This window comes from Gouania willdenowi, chromosome 19 (assembly GCF_900634775.1).
Source record: "Gouania willdenowi chromosome 19, fGouWil2.1, whole genome shotgun sequence".
NCBI lineage: Eukaryota > Metazoa > Chordata > Actinopteri > Blenniiformes > Gobiesocidae > Gouania > Gouania willdenowi.
The window spans coordinates 11,424,042-11,448,760 of record NC_041062.1 but is presented as its reverse complement, the minus strand read 5'-3'; the positions used below and the strand labels follow the sequence as shown (position 1 = coordinate 11,448,760).

At 42.3% G+C, this 24,719-nt stretch overlaps 1 protein-coding gene across 1 annotated transcript in view; it reads left to right on the top strand.

Annotated features, from left to right (window-relative positions):
• bahcc1b (BAH domain and coiled-coil containing 1b) overlaps nt 1-24,719 on the top strand; it is a 57,079-nt gene that overhangs the window by 18,729 nt on the left and 13,631 nt on the right. Inside the window, 12 exon segments of the mRNA XM_028475501.1 lie at nt 5,421-5,579; nt 9,139-9,249; nt 9,897-11,888; nt 13,028-13,139; nt 13,694-13,887; nt 13,978-14,118; nt 15,151-15,335; nt 16,303-16,690; nt 17,504-18,385; nt 22,938-23,107; nt 24,053-24,189; nt 24,281-24,385. Of these exon segments, the coding sequence (XP_028331302.1) occupies nt 5,421-5,579; nt 9,139-9,249; nt 9,897-11,888; nt 13,028-13,139; nt 13,694-13,887; nt 13,978-14,118; nt 15,151-15,335; nt 16,303-16,690; nt 17,504-18,385; nt 22,938-23,107; nt 24,053-24,189; nt 24,281-24,385 (4,576 nt within the window).

The following is a 24,719-nucleotide window of genomic DNA, read 5'->3' as shown; positions in this document are numbered from 1 at the left end:
TGAATAAATGTTTCGTTTGTTGCTAATTTTAAACATGACCGCTGAGCTTTTTGACTTGTTTGATTCGTTCGTATTTAATTATTTGATGCCATAAAATACGTATTTATAATTTAAAAAAATAAAATAAAATCTCACAACAGTAAGTGCACAATTAACTGAGATATTAAAATATTTAAATGATTTTTCATTTTATATACAGCAGCAATTTCATTCCCTCTGGATTTTACCACAAATTAAGTTTTACACGCTCACATCTCAATAAAAACTCTGATACCTAAATAAAATAATTAATGTTGAAATAAAATGTTTCCCAAACGAGGTGATTACTTTAGTGAGATGCTGCAAATGCTATTTTATTCAGCCTCTTATGATTGCAATAATTGGAATAACAGATTTCTCATAATAAAAAATATTTTAGTTGGTGATATTTTTTTACTTTTATAAATGCATTTTGCCCTAAAAATACTTTCCTAGAGACTCTATTTGCTAAATTCTGAAATAATGGCACCAAACTCAGAGGTTTATCCTGATGAATCTTCAGATTTGCTGCTATCACACTCTGCTGCTGCTGCACAAGGAATATAATGAAGTGGCTCTTTTTTTTTTTTTTTGGCCCCATTTTCCATGTGCGTACCAAAAATATGCCAAGTAGTGAAACCTGCCCAAAAATCTAAGGCACATTTCCAGAAGTTCTTCTAAAACACTGTTCGAGTGTTTTTCAGGGGATTTTCCCCATAGCAAATCACATTACAGTCAATCATGAATAAACTAAAGCAGATTTTGTTCACTGTACGAACAGCTGACTGCCTTAGTGTGAGTAGAAGCTCGTAGTCCTGATTTTTATTACCTTGGATTGTCAACACTGGTGGATTCGCTGTCTGTGTGTTGACAGACTTTTCCAAGTTATGATGCCAACTGGGGAAAAATGGGAAGCATACGAGCACATTTTCCTCTTTAATTACGACTACGGAGACTGAGTGGAGCTGTTTCCTCAGCTCGCATCTTGTATTTATGGTAAAGAACACACACGAGTAGGTTTTTATTGGTGCAAAAATGTTGTTGTTCAAGGTGATTTTTTATTTTTTATTTTTTTTTGGAATAGATGCATTTTTATAATAACCAAACAAAGTGATGATAAGGTGTTTCCTTAATACCTTTGTGTCTAATTCAATGTATTTGTATTTGAACGACAACAAGAGGATGCAGTGACAGATGGAGAGGGAACGTGTGGAAAACAGAGGATGAGAAGAAGAGGTGGAGGAAAACAGGGGCTGAAATGAGGTTTACGTTATAGTGGCTGGCCTCCGAGATGATTTTCCATATCAGCAGGCCAGAGGGAGTGGGCAAATATGATTTCTCCCCAAACTCACCCACAAAAAAACATACAGAGACAGTGGGGAGTCAGTCAGGTGATGAGGGGAAAAAGGTGAATAAATAGAAAACGAATGGGAAAATGGATGAGGGGTGGAAATGTGATGATGGGGAGAGATTAAAGAACAACAGTAGGACAAAAAGTCAAGAATCGAAGAAAGTACATGAAACCAGCTTAAAGCACTTTCAAAGTGAATGAAATGCATATTAAAGACCATTTGTTTACTTTTAAGAATGCCTTATCTGAGCTCAGGCTCCCTGTGGTAACGTTGCCTAAGTTGAGAGCATCTGTAAGACAGTCCGTGCGCTGCAGACAGGCTTATTCAAACTGTGTTTTATTATGACTGGCTGAAAAGCCGCTGATCTACAGTGGTACAAAGGAAGATCAAGTGAAAAAACACGCGCTGTACAAATATCCTGTCGGTGAAGGAAAGTGAAAGAGAGAAAATAAATGTCTTGGAAGGGTCTTTTTCTCCATCCTCCAAATTTATTATGACTAGAGTGAAAAATATCGAGCGCAGAAAATGGAGCGACTTCTCCTTTTAAATTGTGCTATGTCTGCCTTTACTGTATCTGCAAGTGTGTGTGTGTGTGTGTGTGTGTGTGTGTGTGTGTGATCTAGTTGTTTCACACACACACATTTGTCTCCTAATACACCCTGCTGCTGCTCTGTCTCTTGATTTATCTCATACCCTCCTGCTTTTGTGTGTGTGTGTGTGTGTGTGTGTGTGTGTGTGTGTGTGTGTGTGTGTGTGTGTGTGTGTGTGTGTGTGTGTGTGTGTGTGTGTGTGTGTGTGTGTGTGTGTGTGTGTGTAGAGGGAGAGAGAAATTGGCAGACAGCTGAAGGCATTTGTGGCTACAGTTGTGGTTGTCAGGGCGTGGGGACGTCGCTGAGGTGAACGCACTGTACAAATGTGTGTATGTGTGGACTTATGTGGTAATTGCCTTTGATGCGACGCAGCGTTTATGGGTAACGACCCAACCCGCTATCCCCCCCCCCCCCCTCACTCTCTATTTCTTCATCCAGTGACTAATTACCTGATTCCCTGTGGATTTGTTTCCTCCTTCCCCTACAACTGTTTAGGTTGTTGCTCTAAATGAGAGCACGCTGATGAGTGAAGATACGTTCAAACTTGCCAAACCCAACTTGTGCTTCTTCTAAACAAGATTCCACTCATAATATTATGGGAACGAGCAGCGTACAGCGTGGATCCTTCATACGTGGTGGTTGAATATAAACATCTGGTTTGAAGTGTATTTGTAGGTTTTCAAGCCAAAGTACATCTTTGTTGCTTAAATCCAACCCCAAGGAACTTGAATTGTTTTCAGCTGTTTGACGACGAATGATTTTGAAGTAGATGTTTAAGGAGTGTTTAGTGATCACTTTGGATTTCAACAACAGGCCGAAAGCGTTTTTTGTGCTTCTTTAAAAGGTACCTTAAAATGTGTTTAATGCGTTGCCAATAAAGAAAATGTGACATTTGAAGTATTTTTATGGAAATATTTTCTGCTTTACAGTAGAATCCATGGGGAGCAGCCATGTGACATCAAGTCGTTGATTCCAGTGCAGTGTTTACATTCGATCCCAACTGATTTCCCTGGTTTTCCTCCTTATTTAGGTTTTTGTAGTGCTTTTCTCCACATTTTCTTTCATATCGATTTATTATTTACCATTACGGACAACACAAGCGTGTGTGTTGAAGCCACTTCTGGTGTGTCTGAAGTTGTTATTGTGAGTGTGGTGCTGCACACAGCCACAGCCAACTGGTATTACATATAATCTGATTATTATATGATTAAAATTCACCATAGTTACCCTTTGAAACCAAATTGAACGTTTTTTTTTTTTTTTTTTTTTTTGCATTAGCAATTTGCAAATATACTATTTCTCTAATTTGGAGGCTTGTCAGCTTAAATAAAGATACATGTGTGAGTGAAGTTTGGATGTTTTTATTCTAATAGGGAAAATAAATCTGAAGCAGCCTGAAAAGAAATGATAAAAGTTTGCAAAATGAACAATAATTTTAGATATTAACATTATTTTTGCTGTTTTCTGCATAGTCATAACACAAACATTTTATTTCAAAAATGTGCAAAAAGAATACTGTATTTTAAAAGAAATGAGATATTTAGTGTTTTTCATTACAAAAAATTGAAAGCAAGACCACATGAACTCTATGGAAGTCATTAATGTAGCAAACTTATGTAATGTGAAAGGAAATCTTTTAGGCTGCTTAATAACAGGTAGTATTAACTGTTCCTTATACCCACCAAATCTCACATTTTTATCTTTATCTTGCAGACTTTGTCCCTTCCGCTTTGCATAACTAAGTTTGCTGTTTATTTGGCAGTTTCTTCATTAAGCACCCAATAAACATTATCTTAGTCTATAAAGATAATAGTGTTAATTCTGTAATCCTGTAAATCAGTTTAAGCCCTTTGTCGTCTGCAGTTTTGCCTAACAGTTCAAAAACATGTAAATAAGGCAAACTGGAGTCTCTAATTTGACTGTAGGACTGGCCATCTGTCAGGGTCTATAAACGCACCTTAAGGTCTATGAACAGGATAAGTGGATTAAATTGGTGGATTAAAAGTGAGATTATTAATGCCTTGACGGCTTGTGCTTAAACATGAACAGTGAATCTGTGACAGCCCTCAAAGCAAATGTCTTTGAATATTTACAGGTGAAATTTAGGCCATTCATTTTGGATTCACGATATGACACATCATTTTCACACAGACGCAACAAGCGATCTGTTTTTCAGCAGCTGATGGAAGTAGCTCAGGTTAATCATTTGTTCGCTGTTCTGTAACTGTAATTTTCTGATTACAGTTGTGTGGTTTTTGGATTCATCCCTGGCACTAGAGGGCATGTGTTTGGGTATGATGTAACACAAAGGTGATGACAAACCTAAAGAACACAAAACTTCAACTTGTGCTCACTAGACTATGAGGCATCATTACAAACCTCTGCTTTAATGTGATCAAAACTTTTATTATTATTATTATTATTATTATTATTATTATTATTATTATTATTATTATTATTATAAATATACATATATCTTTTTCAGGTGAAAAGTTTGGAATAATTTGTATTTTTAGTTATTATTACCAATCATCAGCATCATCTAATCCTTAACACTTAGGGTCCTTGATGAAGACCCTTAAAAATAATAATAATAATAATAATAATAATAATAATAATAATAATAATAATAATAATAATAATAATAATAAATTTGCAGTGCCCCATAGGGGCCTAAATTATTCAAATTTAGGTCATACCCCCACAGTCACATGCCAACCAAGGATCTCAGATTTGATGTTGTTAGCATTTATTTTGACCGAGATATGCAACTGTTCGCGTTTTTATAGCTAGCCAGAAAACTTTACTTGTTAATAATTTGCGCATATTTTGACCGAACAAAATTCTTTACCCACCTTTAGATTTAGGTACAACTGAAGACTCTACGTACCGAGTTTCACACTGATTGGACAAAACCCCAAAGAGGAGTTTGAAAAATGAGGTTTTCCAGTTTTCGCAATATTGCACCAACACAATTATAGGCGGAAATGGGCGTGGCCCAGCCCAGGTGATTCGATGCTATTCAGGAAATCTGTGGACAAGAGGTTTTTGAATGAGTGACATACGGTGCAAGAGTTATGGACCAAAACGTGTTGAACATGGTTATAGCGCCACCTGCTGGTGGACATAAGTGAGTTTTTGCGTTCGAGGTAAGCTGAGGGATCTGGACCAACCCTCCAAAGGGCACCGCCCTCCCTTGCACAGTTATGCAGTCATACGCGGTCCCAGGCCCTGTGGGCTTGGCCCTCTAATAATAATAAGAAGAAGAATAAGAATAATTAATACAAAGGATGAATAATTAATAAGATAAAATTACAATAATGTAAAGAAAAACATTGCGGACATACGAATGTAGTGGACATTTTATAAGCAAGGTTTTTTTAACGCATTTTACTTAAAATAGCTTTATTTCTGTACTGCGTGAGATCTCTAACACGCAGACTCTTTTTGTGTCCCCTAGGTGCTTCTTTCATGGGCTCCTTCCTAGCGAGCAGCCTGGGGTCCCTGCCATCCCACCCTCCTCCGCCCTCAGGACCTGCTGCCTCCCCCTCCTCTCCTTCCTACAGGGCTGGACCTCATTCAAGCGCTTCTCCTATCTGGTTCCCCCATTCCCATGAAGGTAAAACACACACACAAACGTACGCACGCACGCACACACACGCAGGAAGCAGCACTTGGGTCTCTGGTTAATCCGGGGTCTTGGTTTTGGATTAGATTGAGATGAAGCCATTAAGGGGTTTAACCAATGCTGAGCTGTGGCCAAGCACGTGCAGCAGCGATGCCTCTGATGATACTATCACACACACACACACACACACACACACACACACACACACACACACACACACACATACAATCCTCTTGTTACCATCTCACACAATGTCACACACTGTTGTGTACTGGGGGTCAGTTCTGCTCTGAAACACCTCCATTTTCAACCAGACTATCATCCTCTTACATGGGCTACAACCCCCCCCCCCACCCCCTCTTGGGCTAACCGTCATCCAACGGCCCCTTTCCTGATTACGCACACAAACACACACACACACACACACTCTGTATGCATCCTCTGTGTGGCTTTTTGACTGTTAACTGTCTGTGGTCAGTGAGTGAGTTTGTCTTAGTTATCTCTCAGTTCCAGGTACGTATTTGTGTTTGCGTATTTTAATGGCGAGATGTCCCCAAAGAGATAACCTCCAAAACGTCGTTGACAGTCTGTTTCCGCCACGCGCTGCGTTTCTCAACACAATGTGAAACCGAACACAAACCGAAACTCCAAACAAAAATATCACAAAGTGGATTCACAGACGACTTTTCCACTACGAAATGTTTTGACAGGTTTAATTAGTAAAAACATAAAAGACTGCCTTTTTTTCCTGTTATTGATGGTGCATTGTAACTCAATTCAACACGTTTAATGTGATTCCAATGCTAATGTATTGATTCCAGTTTTATCATACATTTTTGGCCGTAACACTTCCTGTTTAGGATGTCGGCTTATCCGGCACAGGGTTATTTATCATGTATTTAAGTTAAGTGTATAATTTATGCTGATATCTTGTTGGTTCAATATCGGCATTGTATCGGAAGTGAAAAACTTGTATCAAGACACCCTTAAAAAATACGAATAATTGATGAAAACTCCACCCCTCACATTCCTATCAGAAACAGCTGCACATTCCTCTTATGGACTCGTGCTCCGGTTTTCAATGAACCTTGGAAAACATCAGATTACCACGTCGAGCGCACTCGTTTTTTCTCCTGCCGTGACATCTAACAAGTGGTTACGCTGGCAACGGATGCTGTTTACCTGCAGACCTGCTTAGAACTCAGCAGTCGTTAAAGTTGTCTCTAAAGTTAGCAGTTTTTGTATGTTCTAGTCCGAGTAGAACTGGCTGACATAGGTGTTACATTATGTTATTTAAATGAGAGTTTTTTTACATAAAAAAAAAACCCACTAGAGACAAGTGAAAAGTAATGTCTGTGTCGTAATGATGGATGACAGTGTTTGAACTGATGGAGATTTGATGCATCAAGTCCAAGATGAATTTTCCCACCACGTCTGCTTTCTTTTCTTTACGCTGGGGTTAATAACACTCGACAAACTTTTAAAAAAAAAAAAGGAACCCCATCTCAGACTACTAATCAGTTGTTTTGGCTCATTCAAAGCTCATGGAGTGATAAATAGTTATAATTAAGGCCTAAAATGATGGCTAATGTTGCCCTGAACTTAGATTCATAGAAAGCATGAGGGGCAGGACTTGAGCCTGAGCATGCCACAGAGCAGCAGCGGTGCAAAGCCAGCCAGAAAGCGTGTGCTCGGAGGGAGAATGTGTGTGCGTGTGTGTGTGTGTGTGTGTGTGCCTATCAGGCAGATTTTTACCTCTGTGTAGCTTAGCTTTGATGTTTGAACACAAACACACACACACACACACACATGCGTGCACAAGCGTGCGCGCACAAACGCACACGGTTGCACTACAAATGATTGTTTTTAAGGATTCAAGCCAGGGAGCTCCAGTAGGCCGTCTGCCAGCTGGCTACGGTCCAGAGAGTGGAGTAGAGCCAGCATAGAGAGTGGAAACCTGGCTCACACACACACACACACACACGCGCACACACACAGTGACTCGACAGCCCGCGTACTCTCCCGATTCCACACCTGTCCTTGTTTCTTTTTGTCTCCTCTCTCATGTGCTTCATCTCCTTGCCTCCCTTTTCCGTGTCCTCTCATCTCCACCATCTCAAAGCCCTCTACTTCCTCCTTCATCTTCCATTTCCTCAACACACACACACACACACACACTCACACTTGCACACATACACATCATATGCCTCTGAGCTGCACCAGATTGGGGGCTTTTCATATTGACAGCTCTTCTTTTCTGGCATATTTTTTCATCCCATGTCCTACCATTCGTTCATGCACTAAACTCTTCTCTCTGTCTCTCTCTTTCCCTCCTTCTGTTCTGTCTCTCCCTCCATCTTTTTGCCATCACGTCCCTCCGTCGTCTTTGTTCCTTTCTTGTTACGCCTCCCCTTTTCTCTCTCCCTCCCTATGAGTTTTATCACTCATCATAACCCGGGGGATTGGCCTTAGATGGCTGATAGAGCCTCTGGCTAATTGTCACCATTTAGATTCACTGGTTGTTAACCAGACAAACACACACACACAGACACACACACACACACACACACACTCACAGATAAGGGGATGCACATTCATGCATTTACATTGCATGAATATGCAGTCTCACACATAATGAAAAAAGTAGCGAGGGGGCGTTGGTGCTTTTCCAGTCCGACTCTGGAATGCGTAGGATGATTTTTTATGGAGAGCTGTTTACTTTGGCCACCACCGTTAAACTTTTAACGGCTGCCAATTAACGGGCCAGCAAGGACACTCTGTGGGGCATGAAAGCAGCTGTTGGAAAACACTCACACGCACACACACTACCCAAACCCTTTTTGTTCCATAATGTGGAAATTTGCGTTTCCTGTGTCTGTTTGTGAATGTGTGTGGGCCGGTGGTGATTTTTCCATCTGAATAACACACACCCCTCCTCAAGAACCACAACAGCCCTGCACATGTACATGTAGTACATATCGGCGCCCACCAGTGCACCCCCCCACTAACTCAACCACCGAGACCTCCTCCCACGATGCAGTTCAACGTCCTTGAAGACAAGGAACGGAGTGAAACGACCATTTACCTCCCAGTGACCTCTAGGGAGGAGAGTGCGTGGGACTGTGTGTGTGTGTGTGTGTGTGTGTGTGTGGGGGGGGTGGGGGGTGGGGTGGGGGTTGGTTTGTACTATTTAACTTAAGTTTGGGAAAACTGTGTCTTGTTGAGAAGCGAATTCCATCCAGTTAAATGCTGCAAACACTTGGCAGTGGCTGTCGGCTGTGGTTTTTGTCACCACTTTGTCCACTGTAAATAATGTCAACTCATCTGGCATGTTTGTGCAAAACTGCATTTATGGTGAGAGTAGTACTAACGGGCCATATTTTAGAAATGTATTTATTTTCTCAGCGTTTTCCAAAATGACATGGTTTCATGATAGATTGTACAGATAAACTGTTTGCTTAGAGGGCTGCTCAATGTCAGCAGCAAAAAAAAAAATAAAAAGAAAAGAGAAAAAACCTCAATCCTTCCCTGGTCTCCCTCCCACTGACAGGGTACCCCAGCTATTCAGGAAGTCTTGCTTCTCCTTTTCTCCCCATGAGTCCCCTGGATCACCATAGCAACAGTCTGTATGGACAGCACCGCTTCTACGAAACTCAAAAGGGTAGGTGTTATTATGTGTATTACGTCCCTGTAGACTACAGCTGTATATCATCATTACCAACTGAGAAACACCATGATCTCACTGTTGAATAGTAATAATATAATGTATATAATTAAAGCTGCTACCCCCGATAATTTTTATTACATGGAATCCTAGTGTATGCCTGATCGAGAACAGCATTTACCCCAAAAACAAAGGAAAAAGGTTGAATATGACACTTGAAAGTTTGGTTTCATCTCCACCGTAAAACACTCCATTTGGTGAAATTTTGGCGCGTTACATTGTGGGATGCTTAGAAGTGTTTTTACTTCATTCTGGAAAAAAAAATGGTGTCAAGTGATCCTTTTCCACGGTAAGAATAAAGGAAAAACACTTCTACGCATCCATTTATGGGACTCCACATCCCACAATGCATTGCGTAAAAACGTCAAATGGAGTGTTTACGGTCGAGATAAAAACAACTCTTTTTGGAGTAAATGATGTTCAATTAATTGATCTATGAGACATACACTGTGATTTTATCTTATAAAAAACATATCGGGGGTATCATCTTTAAGTAATTAAAATTAATACTCTTTGTGGTAATGTTTAAATATCTGTATTTGTTTATTTTAAACTGAACTTTCATTAATACTGTCCTTCTCTAGATCATTTCTACCTGAGGGGCCTTCCTCCCCAGCCTCCTCTGCTCTCCACCAATCACAGCCTCCCTCCATTGTCCAGGGCTGCTCCTGGCCACCCGCATGGTTCTTGCAGCAGGGAAACCGACAGTGGGGGAGGGGGTGGTAAGAGCTCCAAGGATATGGGTGAAAAAGGAGTTTTATCCAAGGAGAGAGAGCGATCGAGCAGCAAGGAACGGCTCCAGGATAGCAAAGACAAACTTCATCATCACCATCACCACCACCACCACCACCATCCACATCAGACAAACCATGCCACTACTCCATCTGGCCAAAAACCTTACCCCCACTCACACCAGGCTCTCCTTCCTCACCTTGCACTCCAAGCCAGGGAGGAAGAGCACAGACAGTCTTTAGAGAGGCATAAAGATTTCAGAGATGGTGACTCTGCTAGTCAGGGAACAAAATATATGAGTGCCTGTAAACTGCCTAATAGTTCAGAAGATGTTGGCTCTGGAGCAAAGGGGGGAGTGCTCAGCAGCTGCAGTAGTGGTGGGGGGGGCAGACATCCCTCCGGAGGCAACAGGCGGTGCTCCAAAGATGGACTCATCAATAGGGAGATGAAGATCAGCGAGTCTTCACCTTCCTCATCTGAATGTATGAGACGAGCAGCAGCAACAGCAATCTTAGCATCTCCAACCCCCCACTCTATTACTTCCTATTCTATGCCTCCACCCCCACCGCCGCCTCCCCACACCTTGCACTTGAGCCCCACAGTCGCCGGGGGATGGCTGCACAATGCACATCACCATCCACCTACTGAATTTTACTGCCCCCCCTCTCCTCTGACGCTCACATCCTGCAAAGATCCAGCATCCAGCGCAAAAGACTCTGGCCCCACCTATGTCCCCTCAGTGGAGCTAATAGGGGACCCTGACTGTCAAGGAGGAGGTGGAAGTGGAAGAAAGTCTAATGATAAGAGTGGAGACGGGTCATATGAAAGTCCTTCTCATCACATCAGCCGACTTTCTAGTTGTCAGAAAAAAGAAAAATCCCAGGCACACCAGCAAAAGTTGGCCTTTGGTAAGGCTGATAAACCTCCTGACTGGAGTCAACAGATGCAGAATCTACACAAAAGCAGTTGTAACTGGAGTTCTCAGCAGGACCTAAGACCATGTAGCCTGGACACAAACTCGTCCATCAGAGATGTCGAGTCCATGGACAATGTTTATAGGCATTCACATTCACTTGATGTCCAAGAGACAAGTCCAGGTGCTGTTCAGCGTATGTCCAAGAATACTCCCAATCCCAGCCCCACTACCCTCGGGGACTGCTGTCTTTCATCTTCGGATGAAAAGGTGGGTTCAAGGGGGGCATCTCAGAGGGAGGGACAAAAGATTGCCAGGATCCGACACCAGCAGCACAGCAGCCACGGGGCAAGTGTGGAAGACAGCGGAAAAGAGGGAAGTCAAACAGTCCCTTCGTGGCGGGCTCAAGGCAGCTACCAAGAGGAGCAGAGAAAAGGCACACATCATATATCTGTTAGTAAAAGCTTCAAGAACCAAGCTCCAAACAGTGACAACAATCAGCCTCACTCCCAGCTGCCCCCCCCTTTATCCTGCTCCTCATCCCATAGCACTGAAAACGAAGGCAGTGCCATGAAGAACCTTATGAACTACAGCTCCCAGCAGCCTTTGTTGCTTCCTCAACGAAGTCCTTTTGGGGGCCTGGGCTGCCTCACACAGGGTGGAGAGAGATCTGAGAGGGGGGAAAAGGGGGGGGCTAAAAGCAACACCTTCCAGCAAGAGACCCCCAAGCAATCACTCCCTCCGCGCCGAGCGCCCACTAATGAGGGAGAGAGAAGCGATCGAGGTGGGAAGGAGGCAGGAGAGGCCGGAGAGGGGGAGGTACGCCAGCCGCCAGTGGGTATTGCAGTTGCAGTAGCCCGGCCCCCCCATCGCTCACCAGACAGCACTCCTGGACAGAGCAGGCAGGGAAGGGTACTGCCCAGCATGAAAGGTCAGATATTGTTTGAGCTTCTATTGCATTTAATATCAATTCCAACTCCAACATTCACAGCAATAAGAGAAAACATCCACAAATGTCCATACGGAAACATCTGTTTATATTGTAGTCGGTCTTTACATTAGATAAGGTGAACAAATGAACACATCTTAGTCGAGCTGCACGAGTGTTGTCGGAAAAATGCAATACTTTGAACAATTTATTATTGGGTTTTGAAATGAACATGTGTTGCATATTGAATGACAATTTTACTAGCAAAGCATCCTGCACAAGGCAGTGCTCAATTTTAGGATTAAAAAAAATGTGATTTTTTTTTTCTTTAGGTGACAATAACAAGATGAAAATGAATTATAAAAATCCATGTGAACAAAAACATATCCAAATATAAATAATAAATCAAATAAAAACTACACTATAATTTTGTCTAATGCGATCAGATGTGATCATGTGATCTTACACATTGATCACATCAAATATATCTGCGTGTATTTACAAACATTAATATCATCCCTTATCAGGTTCATCAATGGTAACGGAATCTTTAAAAAAAAATCATTGTGTCACATATAGACTTCACACAATCAGCCTCATTAGCATTAGCTTTAGCATTAGCATTAGCAGAGCAAACACATATTTCCTGACTGTGGCATCACAAACCCTGCTGTAGCTAGTCGACTAAATATAATAATAATAATATTTAGCACTGTAATATAGGCTACATATATACAATGAAAGCATATTTTTATTTTTATTTTATTATTATTATTACTCACCTTAGTTACAAACGCCAAATGTCAAAGATTTAGATTTTAAATCCTAATGTCATTTAGTTGACCAAAACTATACTATAAGTGAATAGTCCTAATGACTAAATTTGGACTCAAACTGAGTGCATTTTAGTAAAAAGAATATGACAAACTAAATGAAAATTTGATGTTAAAATAAACATTGACAATGGTTGTGATATCTAAGGACTTTTGGTATTGTAAATGAATGATTCCAATGGTAAAATGAGTAAAAAATACTTACACGTGTAGTAAAAGTCTAGAAGTATTTCCTTTACTGAAAAGGACAATTATTGCATGAACGCCTGTGACTCTAAAGACAATTTTCCAATTTGATTTGTTTGTCAGGGATGTCACGTCCCATGTATCCTCTGGGTCGGGAGGCAGAGGAGAGGAAGAGAATGTCAGAGGACCACATCAGTCTTCATTACCTGGACAGAGACAGAGAGATGATCCTCAGGTACCTAAAGAGCCACAAATAGACTTATTGTATGTGCACATTTATTTACTCCCTCACACATTTATTCCCTTTTTTTTTCCCTTCCCATCTGATAAGCAGCTCTTCTTTTATTCTTTTGGCTTCTCTCTGTCTAAATCTCTGCCTCTCTTCTCTCTCTCTCATCACCTCACTCCATTTACTCTTCTCACCCTTTGATGTGGTATTCCTCTATCCCCTCACTCTCTCGCTTCTCCTCTCGCTCTCGATTTACCAAAGATGAGATGTGGTGCATTAATGTTACGAGGACTAATATGGATGTCTCTGAAGTATCACGCTCTTATTATGTAGTCATATTAGGGGAAGAAAACATATAATGAGAACTCATAGACTAGGCAGAAGATGATGGTCGTCCCTGTTGCCGTTACATTTCCTTTTTTTGATGATTATAATGGTAGTAGTTGTAATGAAGATGACAAGGATGAAGATAATGATCATAATGATGGTGATGATAGCGACAAGGAGAGGAATAATCAAGATAATGACAAAGTTCATCCGTGCTGTTGCTGCCATGACAGGGAAAACAAGGATTGTGTGGAGTTTGCCAGGATCCACCCATCAAGCAGCTGCCAGGGAGACCTGACCTCTCACCTTCTGGTCCCGGGTGGAGCGAGCCAGTTAGGGGCCGACCCTGCTGCACATGCTCACTCTGCCCACCATCACTGGATGCAGAGGACAGGAAGTCCTACCCTGTGGATGGGACATTCTTACGGTGAGTGCATTAATTACAAGGAACGCCTCAGATATCTGACCAATTCTGTTTCTGACTGTGTCGCCTGTATCGTCCGTCTGTCAAATTCAGGTCTGACCCATGTTGGAATTAGTCCTGGCTTCCCTCCTGGTCTGCCAAGTCCTCTCACGCCTGTCTTAGGGTCACTTACCCAAGACCCCAACTCTCCTCTAGTGGTCCTCCCCACAGAGCCGGGTGCTCATCATCACATTGGTAAGTCAGGGATCCGCTTACATCAACAACTGGGCACACACACACACACACACACACACACACACACACACACACACACACACACACACACACACACACACACAGACACAGCAGAGCCCGTATTGATTGCAGTCTGACCATGCACGCCGCTCCTTGCCTCCTCCTCTCCTTCCTCTACTCACTCGTGCCATCAAAGCTGCTGCCATTTCTCTCCTAGAGTTTTAGTATCATTGGCTAATCATAATATAATGCTCAACTAAGTCCCTCTGTCAGTGGGACTATGTTTTATGACTTCATTAATGGGAACAGTTATTCCACTGGCCCCCTCTGCATGTGTCCAGCGATATGCAAGCCATTTTAACTGGAGCTGTGGTGGTGTGCAGATGTGTGTGTGGATCGATGGAACATCATGATACAGCAAAGACTGTGTTTTTATGGCTCAACCGATGTGAATGAAGGAGGGAAAGCGCGTGTGTTGCATGGACTGTACGTGTCTGCATCTCTCTCTCTGTGTGTGTGTGTGTGTGTGTGTGTGTGTGTGTGTGTGTGTGTGTGTGATGCTTTGCAAACAGGCTGTGAAATTTAATTATCTCCCGCCTCCCTTGCCTCGCTCCGTGAGAGTTCCTGCGGAGAGGGGAAGTGCATCCACTGAACCCTTCCCCTGGGAAACATTAGCCCACTCAGGCTAATCTCACAGAACAAAGGTTCCCAGCGACAACGCAGCCAAGAAGAAATGTGTGTATGTGTAGCGTATGTGCGTGGAATTCATATGCGATGTCAAGAGGGCCTTAGCAAGAATAGCATCATGATCAGGGAACAGAGGAAGATGAGGAATAAAGGACTTTTTCCACTTCTTCCAGAAAGTTGTTTTTCTATCAATTTGTTCCCCTATTGTTGAGGAGGAATTATTAATCTTAAGTTCATTTTCTTAAATGAATAAAAAATAGAATAAAAACAATTTATATATGCTGTCATTAATAAAAGACCATTTCCAGTTACCTCATTTATTATTTTTTTTCCCTCTTGCTTAAGATGTTCTGGAGCATTCCGCTCTGTGGCCCCCTGTCTATGGAGGCAGAGGCCCTCCACCTAACCTACAGCATCACCCAGTCTACTCGCGCACCTCGTTCCTACGGCAACAGGAGCTGTATGCTCTGCAGCATCAGCACCAGCAGCAGCGAGCCATTGAGCACATGCAACGTCAATCCATTGGACAGGTAAATCTAATCTAAATTCAATCCAAAGCGTTTCAGTGTCACACTTTAATGCAACAACATAAAAAAACACTAGTAAGGGTAAGAATGATCCAAATATATATATATATATTTCTTTCTGCAAAGTAATATAAAATGTATTTACAGGATCACACTCAGATATGTGTTGATTTACTTTAGATCAGGGATGTCAAACACATTTTGCTCAGGGGCCAAATATGGAGCAGTTTGATCTCAAAAGGGCCAAAGAATTTAGGTATGGGAAAAAAGTAATTTCTACATTACTGTGCCCTAGTTTCAACTTCCACATGTAAATGATCTATACAGTATGTAAAATACAGGCACCGACATCCAAACAATAAATGACATGTATCAGAAGGATCCTAACTTTTAAATTTTCAGATTTTGTGACAAATCTTCGAGCAATTTAAAGGAAATTTGTGTGAATATTTGATTATTTGCAGTATTAAATAAATATATATATAAATATATATATATATATATATATATATATATAAATTGATTGCTCTTTCCATAATTTGTGATTGAAAAATGACTGTAGTCATGTAATAAAAGCACAAAACTGAGCGCTGCAAATACTGTAGAGTTTCAATAAATGTGTGTATTTTGAGGGACTGAGATACAGTATCTATACCTGAATTATTTGGTAATTTCCAAACAGTAATTCACATTTTCTCTCATTTTTACTTTCTCCTGTGGGCCACAATGGATACTCAAAAAGGCCGGATTTGGCCCCCGGACCTTGAGTTTGACACGTGCTATAGATCATTTATCCTAGCAATTTGGTTGCACCGAGATTGTTTTTAATTTTTATTCATGCTATTGTGTGTTTTTACATTTCTGCTTCAATAGGCATGTGTACATGTGAAGGTAACATAAGGTTAAAATACATTGGGTATTCAAAGTATAGTTTTTCTAATTTTTCTAACTTTTTTTTCTTTCTATAAAGCGAAAACATGAAGATCAGACTGTCACAATAGAAGATTCTCCTCATGAATCTCCAGCCGCCTCCAGAATGTCCACCTCTTCTTCCTCAACATCCTCTATCTCTTCAAATGCAGCCAAGCCTTTCTCCCACACCCCTCCTCCCCTGAAAACATCCACACCCTCTCCGGGCATGTGTCCCAGTAGCCGTCAGTCACCGTGCTACCTCTCCTCCTCCTCCGCACGCCCGCATCCCCCAAATCCCCTGACCCCTGCACCGAGCCCGGCTGCAGCCGCTCCACGCTCCCCAGCGCTCAGCCCGGCTCCCTCACATTTCTCCAAAGTGTTGGACAGGGGCAGCGACAGAGGAGAGGGACAGCCACCTCAGGACTACCCACAATCCCTAGAGCCAGGTTTGTGCAAAGTGGGATGGGTGGGATAATTTACCAATGATGCATGGAAGGAAAAGAACAAAACATAAATAGAATAATGGTTTCATGAAGATAACTGATTTATTATTGAAATAGATGAAAAACACATGCCTGCCTAAATGTATAACTGGTCTTTTGTTAAATTATTTACTTAATTGAACAAATTAACATAAAAAAAAACTAAAATAAATAGTACTCAGGCAATAAAAAAAGAGACAACTATCTTCTTCTTTTTCTGTTCTTTAAATTGTTGAATTTGAAGATCTTCAAATAATGGCCGACTTCTTACTCTGTGTCCTTGAGTGTATCTTTGCACGCTAAAAGAATTTGTGGGCAGGCTATCTATTAAGGTCAGAGAAAACACATGTGCACGCTTTGTGTGTATGGGCCCCAACGGGTCGACTCCTGCGTATGATAAAGTCTGCATGTGTGTCCAAAGGAAGGTCGGTGAAACCTTTAGACAGAGTCTCTTTGTCCTTCACTGGACCTTAAGAAGCGCAGGTGGCAGGATACGCATTTATCTGACACTGTTGTCAAGCGTTGGAGGCGGAGGGATACCATCAATAATAAGATAGAAGGGGCGACAGAGGCTGGTTGTGCAATCACAGACGGGGGAAAAGCAGGGTGTCATCAATATCCTATGCAGATCTATAGATTTCTACACATAGATTGTCACACGTGCATTCAAACACAAAAACAAAGTGTGGACCTGGTAGAGAAGGCTGATTGTTGCAAGTTTTTTTTTTTTTTATTGTCATAACCTCTGAAAGACCTCTGCTCTGTCCTTTCCATCAGATCTACCGCCTGTTTACGCTTACCCTCCGAACACAATGGGCTACAAAGTCGGGCCCTCGCCTCCTGAAGCTCAATTAGCCGAACAACCCACAGTGGAGCAAGAGCCAGCGGAGCCTGAGTCCAAGCCCGTTCCACTCCAGCACCACATCCCACCTCTCACTGTTGATGAAGAGACCCGAGGAGAGGAGAATGAGAGACACTGCAAAGTGGTTAAACCTCAGAGTGTAACGGACCGGGCAAAGGAGGATACGAGAGGATGCCTCGTCTCCCAGCCTCAGTGCAAGGCTTCGTGCATTTTTACAGATCCAGTCATAGATCCATCGTGCACAGGCACAGCTACAGGCAACACCATACAAGTGGAGCTTCCTCGGGGTTGCACAGGCCAGAGGGCCAGCCCGAAGGAGCCCCGGTTATCAAAAACACTGGAGGATGACGGGGAGCCTGGAAAAGAGGACACGGAGGACGATGACAGAGTGAAAGTAGAGACTAAACCAATCGAATGTATTGTCTCTGTGCCTAAAAAGCCTGAGGAAGAGACGGAAACGGAGAGTGAGAGTAAAGAGGGAGAGAATGTAGAGGTGGTCGTGGATGAGGAGGAGGAGGAAGAGGATAGAGGTGAGGTTGTGTTGTCGTGCAGCTCTCCTCTTCGTTCCCCATCAGATGAACTCACAGTAAACACAGCAGCACAGCTCCAGGGGGCTTACATGTGGAGTCTGGAGCTGCTGATCGCTGCCGCTCTTTGCGCCACCAGAGATGCCTTGTACCCACCAGAGCCTGTTGAACAGGCCCCAAACCCAGCCGCCCACCATGGGATGGAGATACTGGGGGAGCTGGCTGAACTGGAGATCCAGCAGAGGAGCAGGGAGTGCAACAGAAAAGAAGGTCAGAATCCTTCAAAAACTCATCATTTTCTGACCCATTAATCAATGTTTGTTGGATAAAGCCTTGGACAGGTGTGTCAAACTCATTTTATTTCAGGGGCCAGTTGTGTATTAAGTGGGCTGCAGATTATAGGCGGTGAAAATGGGCAATTTCAACAACAACTAGTTTGCATTTCTCATGTGTAAATGATAGGTACATTATTTAAGGCACTCACAGATATGAGTCGCTGCAGTATCTTCAATTCATTTGTGACCAATTTTTATTTCATTCAGATAGAAAAATTCAAGATTTTGGTAAAATTGAGAATTCTTTTAACAACACGAGATTAAAAATGACTGCCATCATGTGATATAAGCATAGCAAAACTCTAAATATTGTTGATTTTAATTGAATTTGTGTGTTTGGAGGGTCTCGCATATCTATAACTTAATTATTATGGAAATGTTACACGATGATACATGTATTCAGTTATTTTAATTCTAATTGGTCGCTCTAAAGAGCCAGTTTTGGCCCCTGAGCCTTGAGTGGCCCAAAAACAGCTTGAGCAATGTCGGTACTTTAGCATTCTGTGAACATAATCGATAGGTTTTTGTGTTGTTCTGTTGTGGAATAAGAAATAACAAGGCCTTTAAATTTAGATCAAGGTTAGAGAAAGGAGAAGAAGACAGTGCTAAATACTACCTGTTCGATAAAGAACTAGGCTAAGCTGCAGACTTAATCCAGAACACCAACTTCCACCATCTCTCTCTCTCTCTCTTTCTGCTCAGTGTGTCCCTCAGGCTGCGCGTCTTGCTTTGCTAATTAGACCCTTTCCTTTAAAGCACTTCTCCTGTAACTGCTCCTATTTTCCCTGCATCCCTCTGAGAGAAAGTGTTTTTATTTATGCCAGCATCTGTGTGAGTGTGCTTTGTGCGGGGCATGCATGCTGGTGCGCTCGTGTGTGTGTGTGCGTGCGTGTGTGTGTGTGAGCTGTTAAGTAATCCCAGATGAAATCCTGCTCTCCTTCATCAGAGTCTATGTGTCTGGCTTCTCCATGTCTGCGTTTGGGGGGAAAGCAAGCATGTAGCCCCTCATCCTCACCCCTTTTTTTTTTTTAAAGTTTATATTTGTGGAACCAATGTAATCTCGTGTGTAAATCCTACCCCTGCAGCCTTGTTTGAGGGGATTAATAAGTGTAAAATTCACAAGTCATTCCGCTGCCGTGTATGCACGTCTGCATGCGTGCGTGATATGGGACGTGTAAGCTGGCGTTTGTTTACACGTGCATGCACGTAGTTAGCATCGGTAATAGGTATGAAATCAATAAGTCCTGTCATGGCGTGGAAAGCGCTCTCCAAATTGCAACACATCCATTTAAAACGCACTCCGGCCTCGGCGTATGGAACGTTATTAATACCGCTGATGGCATTTTTGTCACTCTGAATGCATTCAGGGGATGAAACCAATCCCAGACAGATGCATTTATGGCGTTCTTGATGCAGACGAATATCGCTGCTGTTCGATGGAGATCTAAAATACAGATTAATGAATCGAGGGATAGATATCGTTTTCCCTCTCCTTGAATAAATTAGCAAGATTACCTCTATTTACACATAGGCACATGAGCTGTTCTTACACTTTATCCCATGTTCCTTATCTTTGCACCAGTATAATGATTCAACGGTGTTTAATGGTGGGTAAACTCAAAGCAACATTAATGGTTTTTAATTTTCCTCCCCTGTTTTTGTATTTCCTCTCAAACCCCCCTGAGCCGCCTCTTATTATAACCTGCAGTGCATTTGAGAGCACAGTATGGTCTTATTACTGTGCAAAGCTCAGAGTCTAACGTGTGTGTGTGTGTGTGTGTGTGTTGTGCCGTGTGGATGGTTTCAATCGATCGTGGCCATCCTCCAGGATACTAAACTAGGTGTGGTGATGTCAGCGGTGATGTCATTCTGTCAGGGTAATCGGAGCACGCCATTGGCTCAGAGGTCTGACAGATGAGATGTCAGTGACCTCTGCGAGCCAGGACAGGACAAAGCCTCTGCTCTTTCTCACTCCTCTGCTCTCGCTGGAGTTACCTGTCACCCTCTCATCTCCGACGTACACTCAGTTTTCTTTGTTTTCTTTCCTTTTGTTTCTTTTTTATTGCACGCTAAGACATTATTCTCACTTCCACGTCTCTTCGTCTTACCGCATGCCTGCGCCTTTATCCCGATCTGACACATAGGTTTTAATGATGTCAGTGTGTAGGCTGTGCAGCTCCAGTGCACAGACTAAGAGCCCTACTTTCAAAGCATCAAACCTGATGTGAGAAATGTGTCTGACACAATGGGATACTGTGCAGTTTAATTCACGGTTGCCAATAGGATTGACGAGAAATAAGCAGTGGTCAAGTGGCAATTAGAAAAAAAAGTTTTGCCTGGAGAACAAAGCATGTTGCACACTGACCAAAGTTAGCTCACTATGACAAAAATACATATCGTTTATGTTGTCGAACCTTTTACAATTAGCAATGTGCATTGTACTTTATAAAATATGATTTAAAACACAAAAAACTGATGAATGAGTACAAGAGAGTGCAAACCTCCGCCAAGCACCAAATTATCTGGATCAGTGATCCTTGTCATGGTGCCATAACCATTCAGACTTTAAAGGCTTGGAAGACATTTCTAACCCCATTAATAACAATACAGTATGTCTAAATGTATCTGCACCCCTATTTTCCTTGTTGAAAAATCGTGACGAAATGCGCAATTCAGATTCGATCAGGATGAAACTCAGTCTGGTAATTGAGGAACCAAGACAAACAAATAAGTAAACTCCATTGAAAATAACACCTAGTGGTGGAAGTAATAAGTGAAATGCATAGCTCATAGGGAACAGCTAAACAGCTGTTGTCTCTGGTCAGTCACCTCTAATAAAGGAAACTGGGAGATGGAGATGCCTTGAGACAACTTTACAGGTTTTCTAAACTACAATATCCCTGAACTGGGTCACCTGTCTGTCATATGCCAATAGACTTTTTACCAATATGTCAATTTTCACATAAAACACACCTGAACATATTAGGACTGATCTGATCAGGTTGTGTAACAGTGAGACCATTGGCCACGTTTACATGGGAGCTTTAATTCCTCTTTAAGTGGAATAAAAGTTAATTTCTCTTTAACCTGACCTTGTAAACACCTAATTCCTAATGCTAATTTAATTCCGAATTAAACAATTCCTCTTTCTTGTAAACAGTTAACAATACTTAAGTTAATTCCGGTCGTTTTGCGCATGCGCGACTTGCGGCGATGACGCATTTGGTGACGACATAATCCGACATGGCCGCCCGGACTAGAGCCAACAGAAATAATAATAAGAGCCTTAAAAGACATCGATCTATTGAAAAGAGGGGATGGACGGAGGCATAAAGATGCAGACATTAACACAGACACATGGATGGGTGATACTAAAACCCGGAGACGGAGTAAATGCATCCCCGTACTGCTGCACAGGCTGTAATATCACTAAGTTTATCATTGTAGCGGTTGTTAGACCTACTATCTTTACCAGTAAGCAACTATTTACTCCTGGTTATTGTTTTACTGGGCTTTATTTACTGGTGATTAGTTTATATCTCTCTTCCGCTCCGTGAACCAACGTGTGTTATCGTTGAGCTATAATCAAACTAAAGGTAAAAACAGTTCTCGTGTGTGGCCGACAATAAAAGGTTTGTTGCGTGTTTTTCCCGATAGACGTGTTCGACGTGATACGTCATGTTTAATTCGGAATAACTAATTCCGAATTAAAAAAATATCATGTAACCGTGGCCATTGTATTGGAAGCATTGACGACTTAAAATCAGTTCGTACCATGAAAGTGACTGACACACGCACACTTGGTCATAAAAACAAGGTCTTAAGCGTAATCCTGGTGACCCTCTCCTCTCCTTCTTTAGGAGGAAATTGGATTCTGTCCATGTCCATAATGAGGAGATGTAGGAGAATAAATAGATAGCTCAATAAACACTTTGGCTCTTATTGCTTCTCCTCCCTTCTCCTCCCTCCTTCTTCCAGCTAAGTTGCCATCCTCCTCCGCCTACTTCGTTCCTCATTTCTCCCCGACACAACACTTACGCAGTATGTCTGCGTATCTCAGCAAAACTGTTGTAAATTCCTATGTGCCTCCCCCCCCACCTCTCTCCGTCTCTTGCTCTCTCTCTTTTTCTCTCTGTGTGTGTGTTGGTGTGTGTGGTGTGCCGGCGCTTACAGATTGTCTCATGAATATTCTGTTTCATCTCTGCTGGTGCGGTGACAATGACAGAGTTAATGACAGTGATAGATGTAAAGATCGTTCTCTGCCACTCCCCCTTGTGCGTGTGTGTGTGTGTGTGTGTGCGCGTTTGTGTGTACACGATTATTTGTGAACACCAGTATACATCAAATAAACGACACAGCTAATATCATAAATAAGACGACTTTTCATGAAAGGTTTCGACGCTTAAGGAAATAAATGGGTTAATGTTTTACTACGTGGTGTTGTACACTGTGCGACGTGCAAATCAAGTGTAATATGTCTCCACCAGGTGAGGACATGTTGACCTTTGACCTTCATAGCTTGGCAACCCTGGCAGCAGCCCGCGCGCTGGAGGTTGGGGTAGGGGCCGAGGAGGACGTCTGGTCTGACCAACATTGTGCGACGAGGAAGAGGCTCAACCTGCGAAGGAAATGCAGCTGGACGCCTCGGCACGAACCAGTGAGGCTCAGATCAACGTGTTCTTTGAGTTTATGTCCGCAGTCATAAATCCCACTGCTGAACGATGAGCTGATAAGGCGTTTCCACACGACCCTCATTCAAGGCTAAACAACAAAAACAAACAGCATCGTTTTGACATGAAAGATCTTAATGTGTTTGGGATTCAGCCTTTCCGCTCCAACCGTAGCCTATTTACACACACAGAGGACAGCTGAAATTGTTTTTCAAAATAAAATATCAATACTATTATGAAAAAAATGGCTTTTTCAAGGGAGGGAGAGGGGTACAGCAACAGGATGGGACATTTAGATGATTGAAAAGACAACTGTTCTCCACCTAATGTGATCAGAGTTTGGATACCTGAGCCTATTCTAGATTATTTTGAAAATGATACAGAATAAATCATTAGATTAACATCTGCAGCACATGGGAGAACATGCAAACTCATACATAAAATACATTCATAAAACTGGGGCAGCGAGGGACTGCGACCCATGACCTTCTAGCTGTGATGCAGCAATTTTGTCACTAAGAAAACCAATAAATATGGTAGCTATATTACATATTACATAATATATTATATATTGTAATTTCTATTATATAAATATTAAAATAGTGTTCAATTTTACACAAAGGAAGATGTAATTCTTCTGTATTTACATGTTTTTAAAACTAAAATTGCAAAATTCAAATCAATCACAAAACAATTTGTTCTTTAGGTTTGGTTCTTTAGTTTGTGTTTTTGTGTTAGCAACTTGCAACCGCGTTCCTTTTGAGCTCCTGGTTAACGTAGAAACCAGTTGTTTCACGGATCAAACTAGTGTTTGTGTTGCAGGAAGGTAATTAACAAGTGCGCCCCAGTGAGTTGGAAAAAGTTGGGGGGTCGGGTGTGTTCAATTCTTCTGCTTTCGTTCACCGTGTTTGTGTCTTCATTTTGTGCGTCAGGTGTGCCCAGCAAAGGGCTCCATGGAGACGATGGGGGGAGAGGAGCTGGCCATGCGTGTACAGCTGGCTGAGCTACAGCGCCGCTACAAAGAGAAACAGAGAGAACTGGGCAAACTACAGAGGAAGCACGACCACCAGTGAGGAAACACACACACACACACACACACACACACACACACACACTCTCTCCCTCCTCCTCATTCCTCTTGTCTTTCTCCTCCTCTGCAGGAAAGAGGAGACGTCTCGTAGCCCTGCTCGCCGGGGGCCTGGACGCCCCCGCAAGCGCAAGTCCACCCCCGGCCCAGCTGCTGCAGAGAGCTCCAAAAGACTCCGGTCAGTCGTCCTGATGTTGCGTCAGTATAATCAGTGTGATTGGCAAGCCCAGCTCATTCATTCTGATTTCTGTTTGTGTTGTTGGTGAAAGGCACGGCTGATTTTCAAGAAGCTCCTTCTTCACTAGAATTGATTCAAATGCTCTATAGCTGATGATTTGCTTGATTGGGGACTGGAAGCTTTCACTCTCTCTCTCTCTCTCTCTCTCTCTCTCTCTCTCTCTCTCTCTCTCTGCTCTGCTCAAACACACATGCCCCAGACCCACACACGCACACACGCTCACTCGCCCAGTATTTGATGTGATGGGAGCTATAAGCAGGGTGTGATTAGGGAG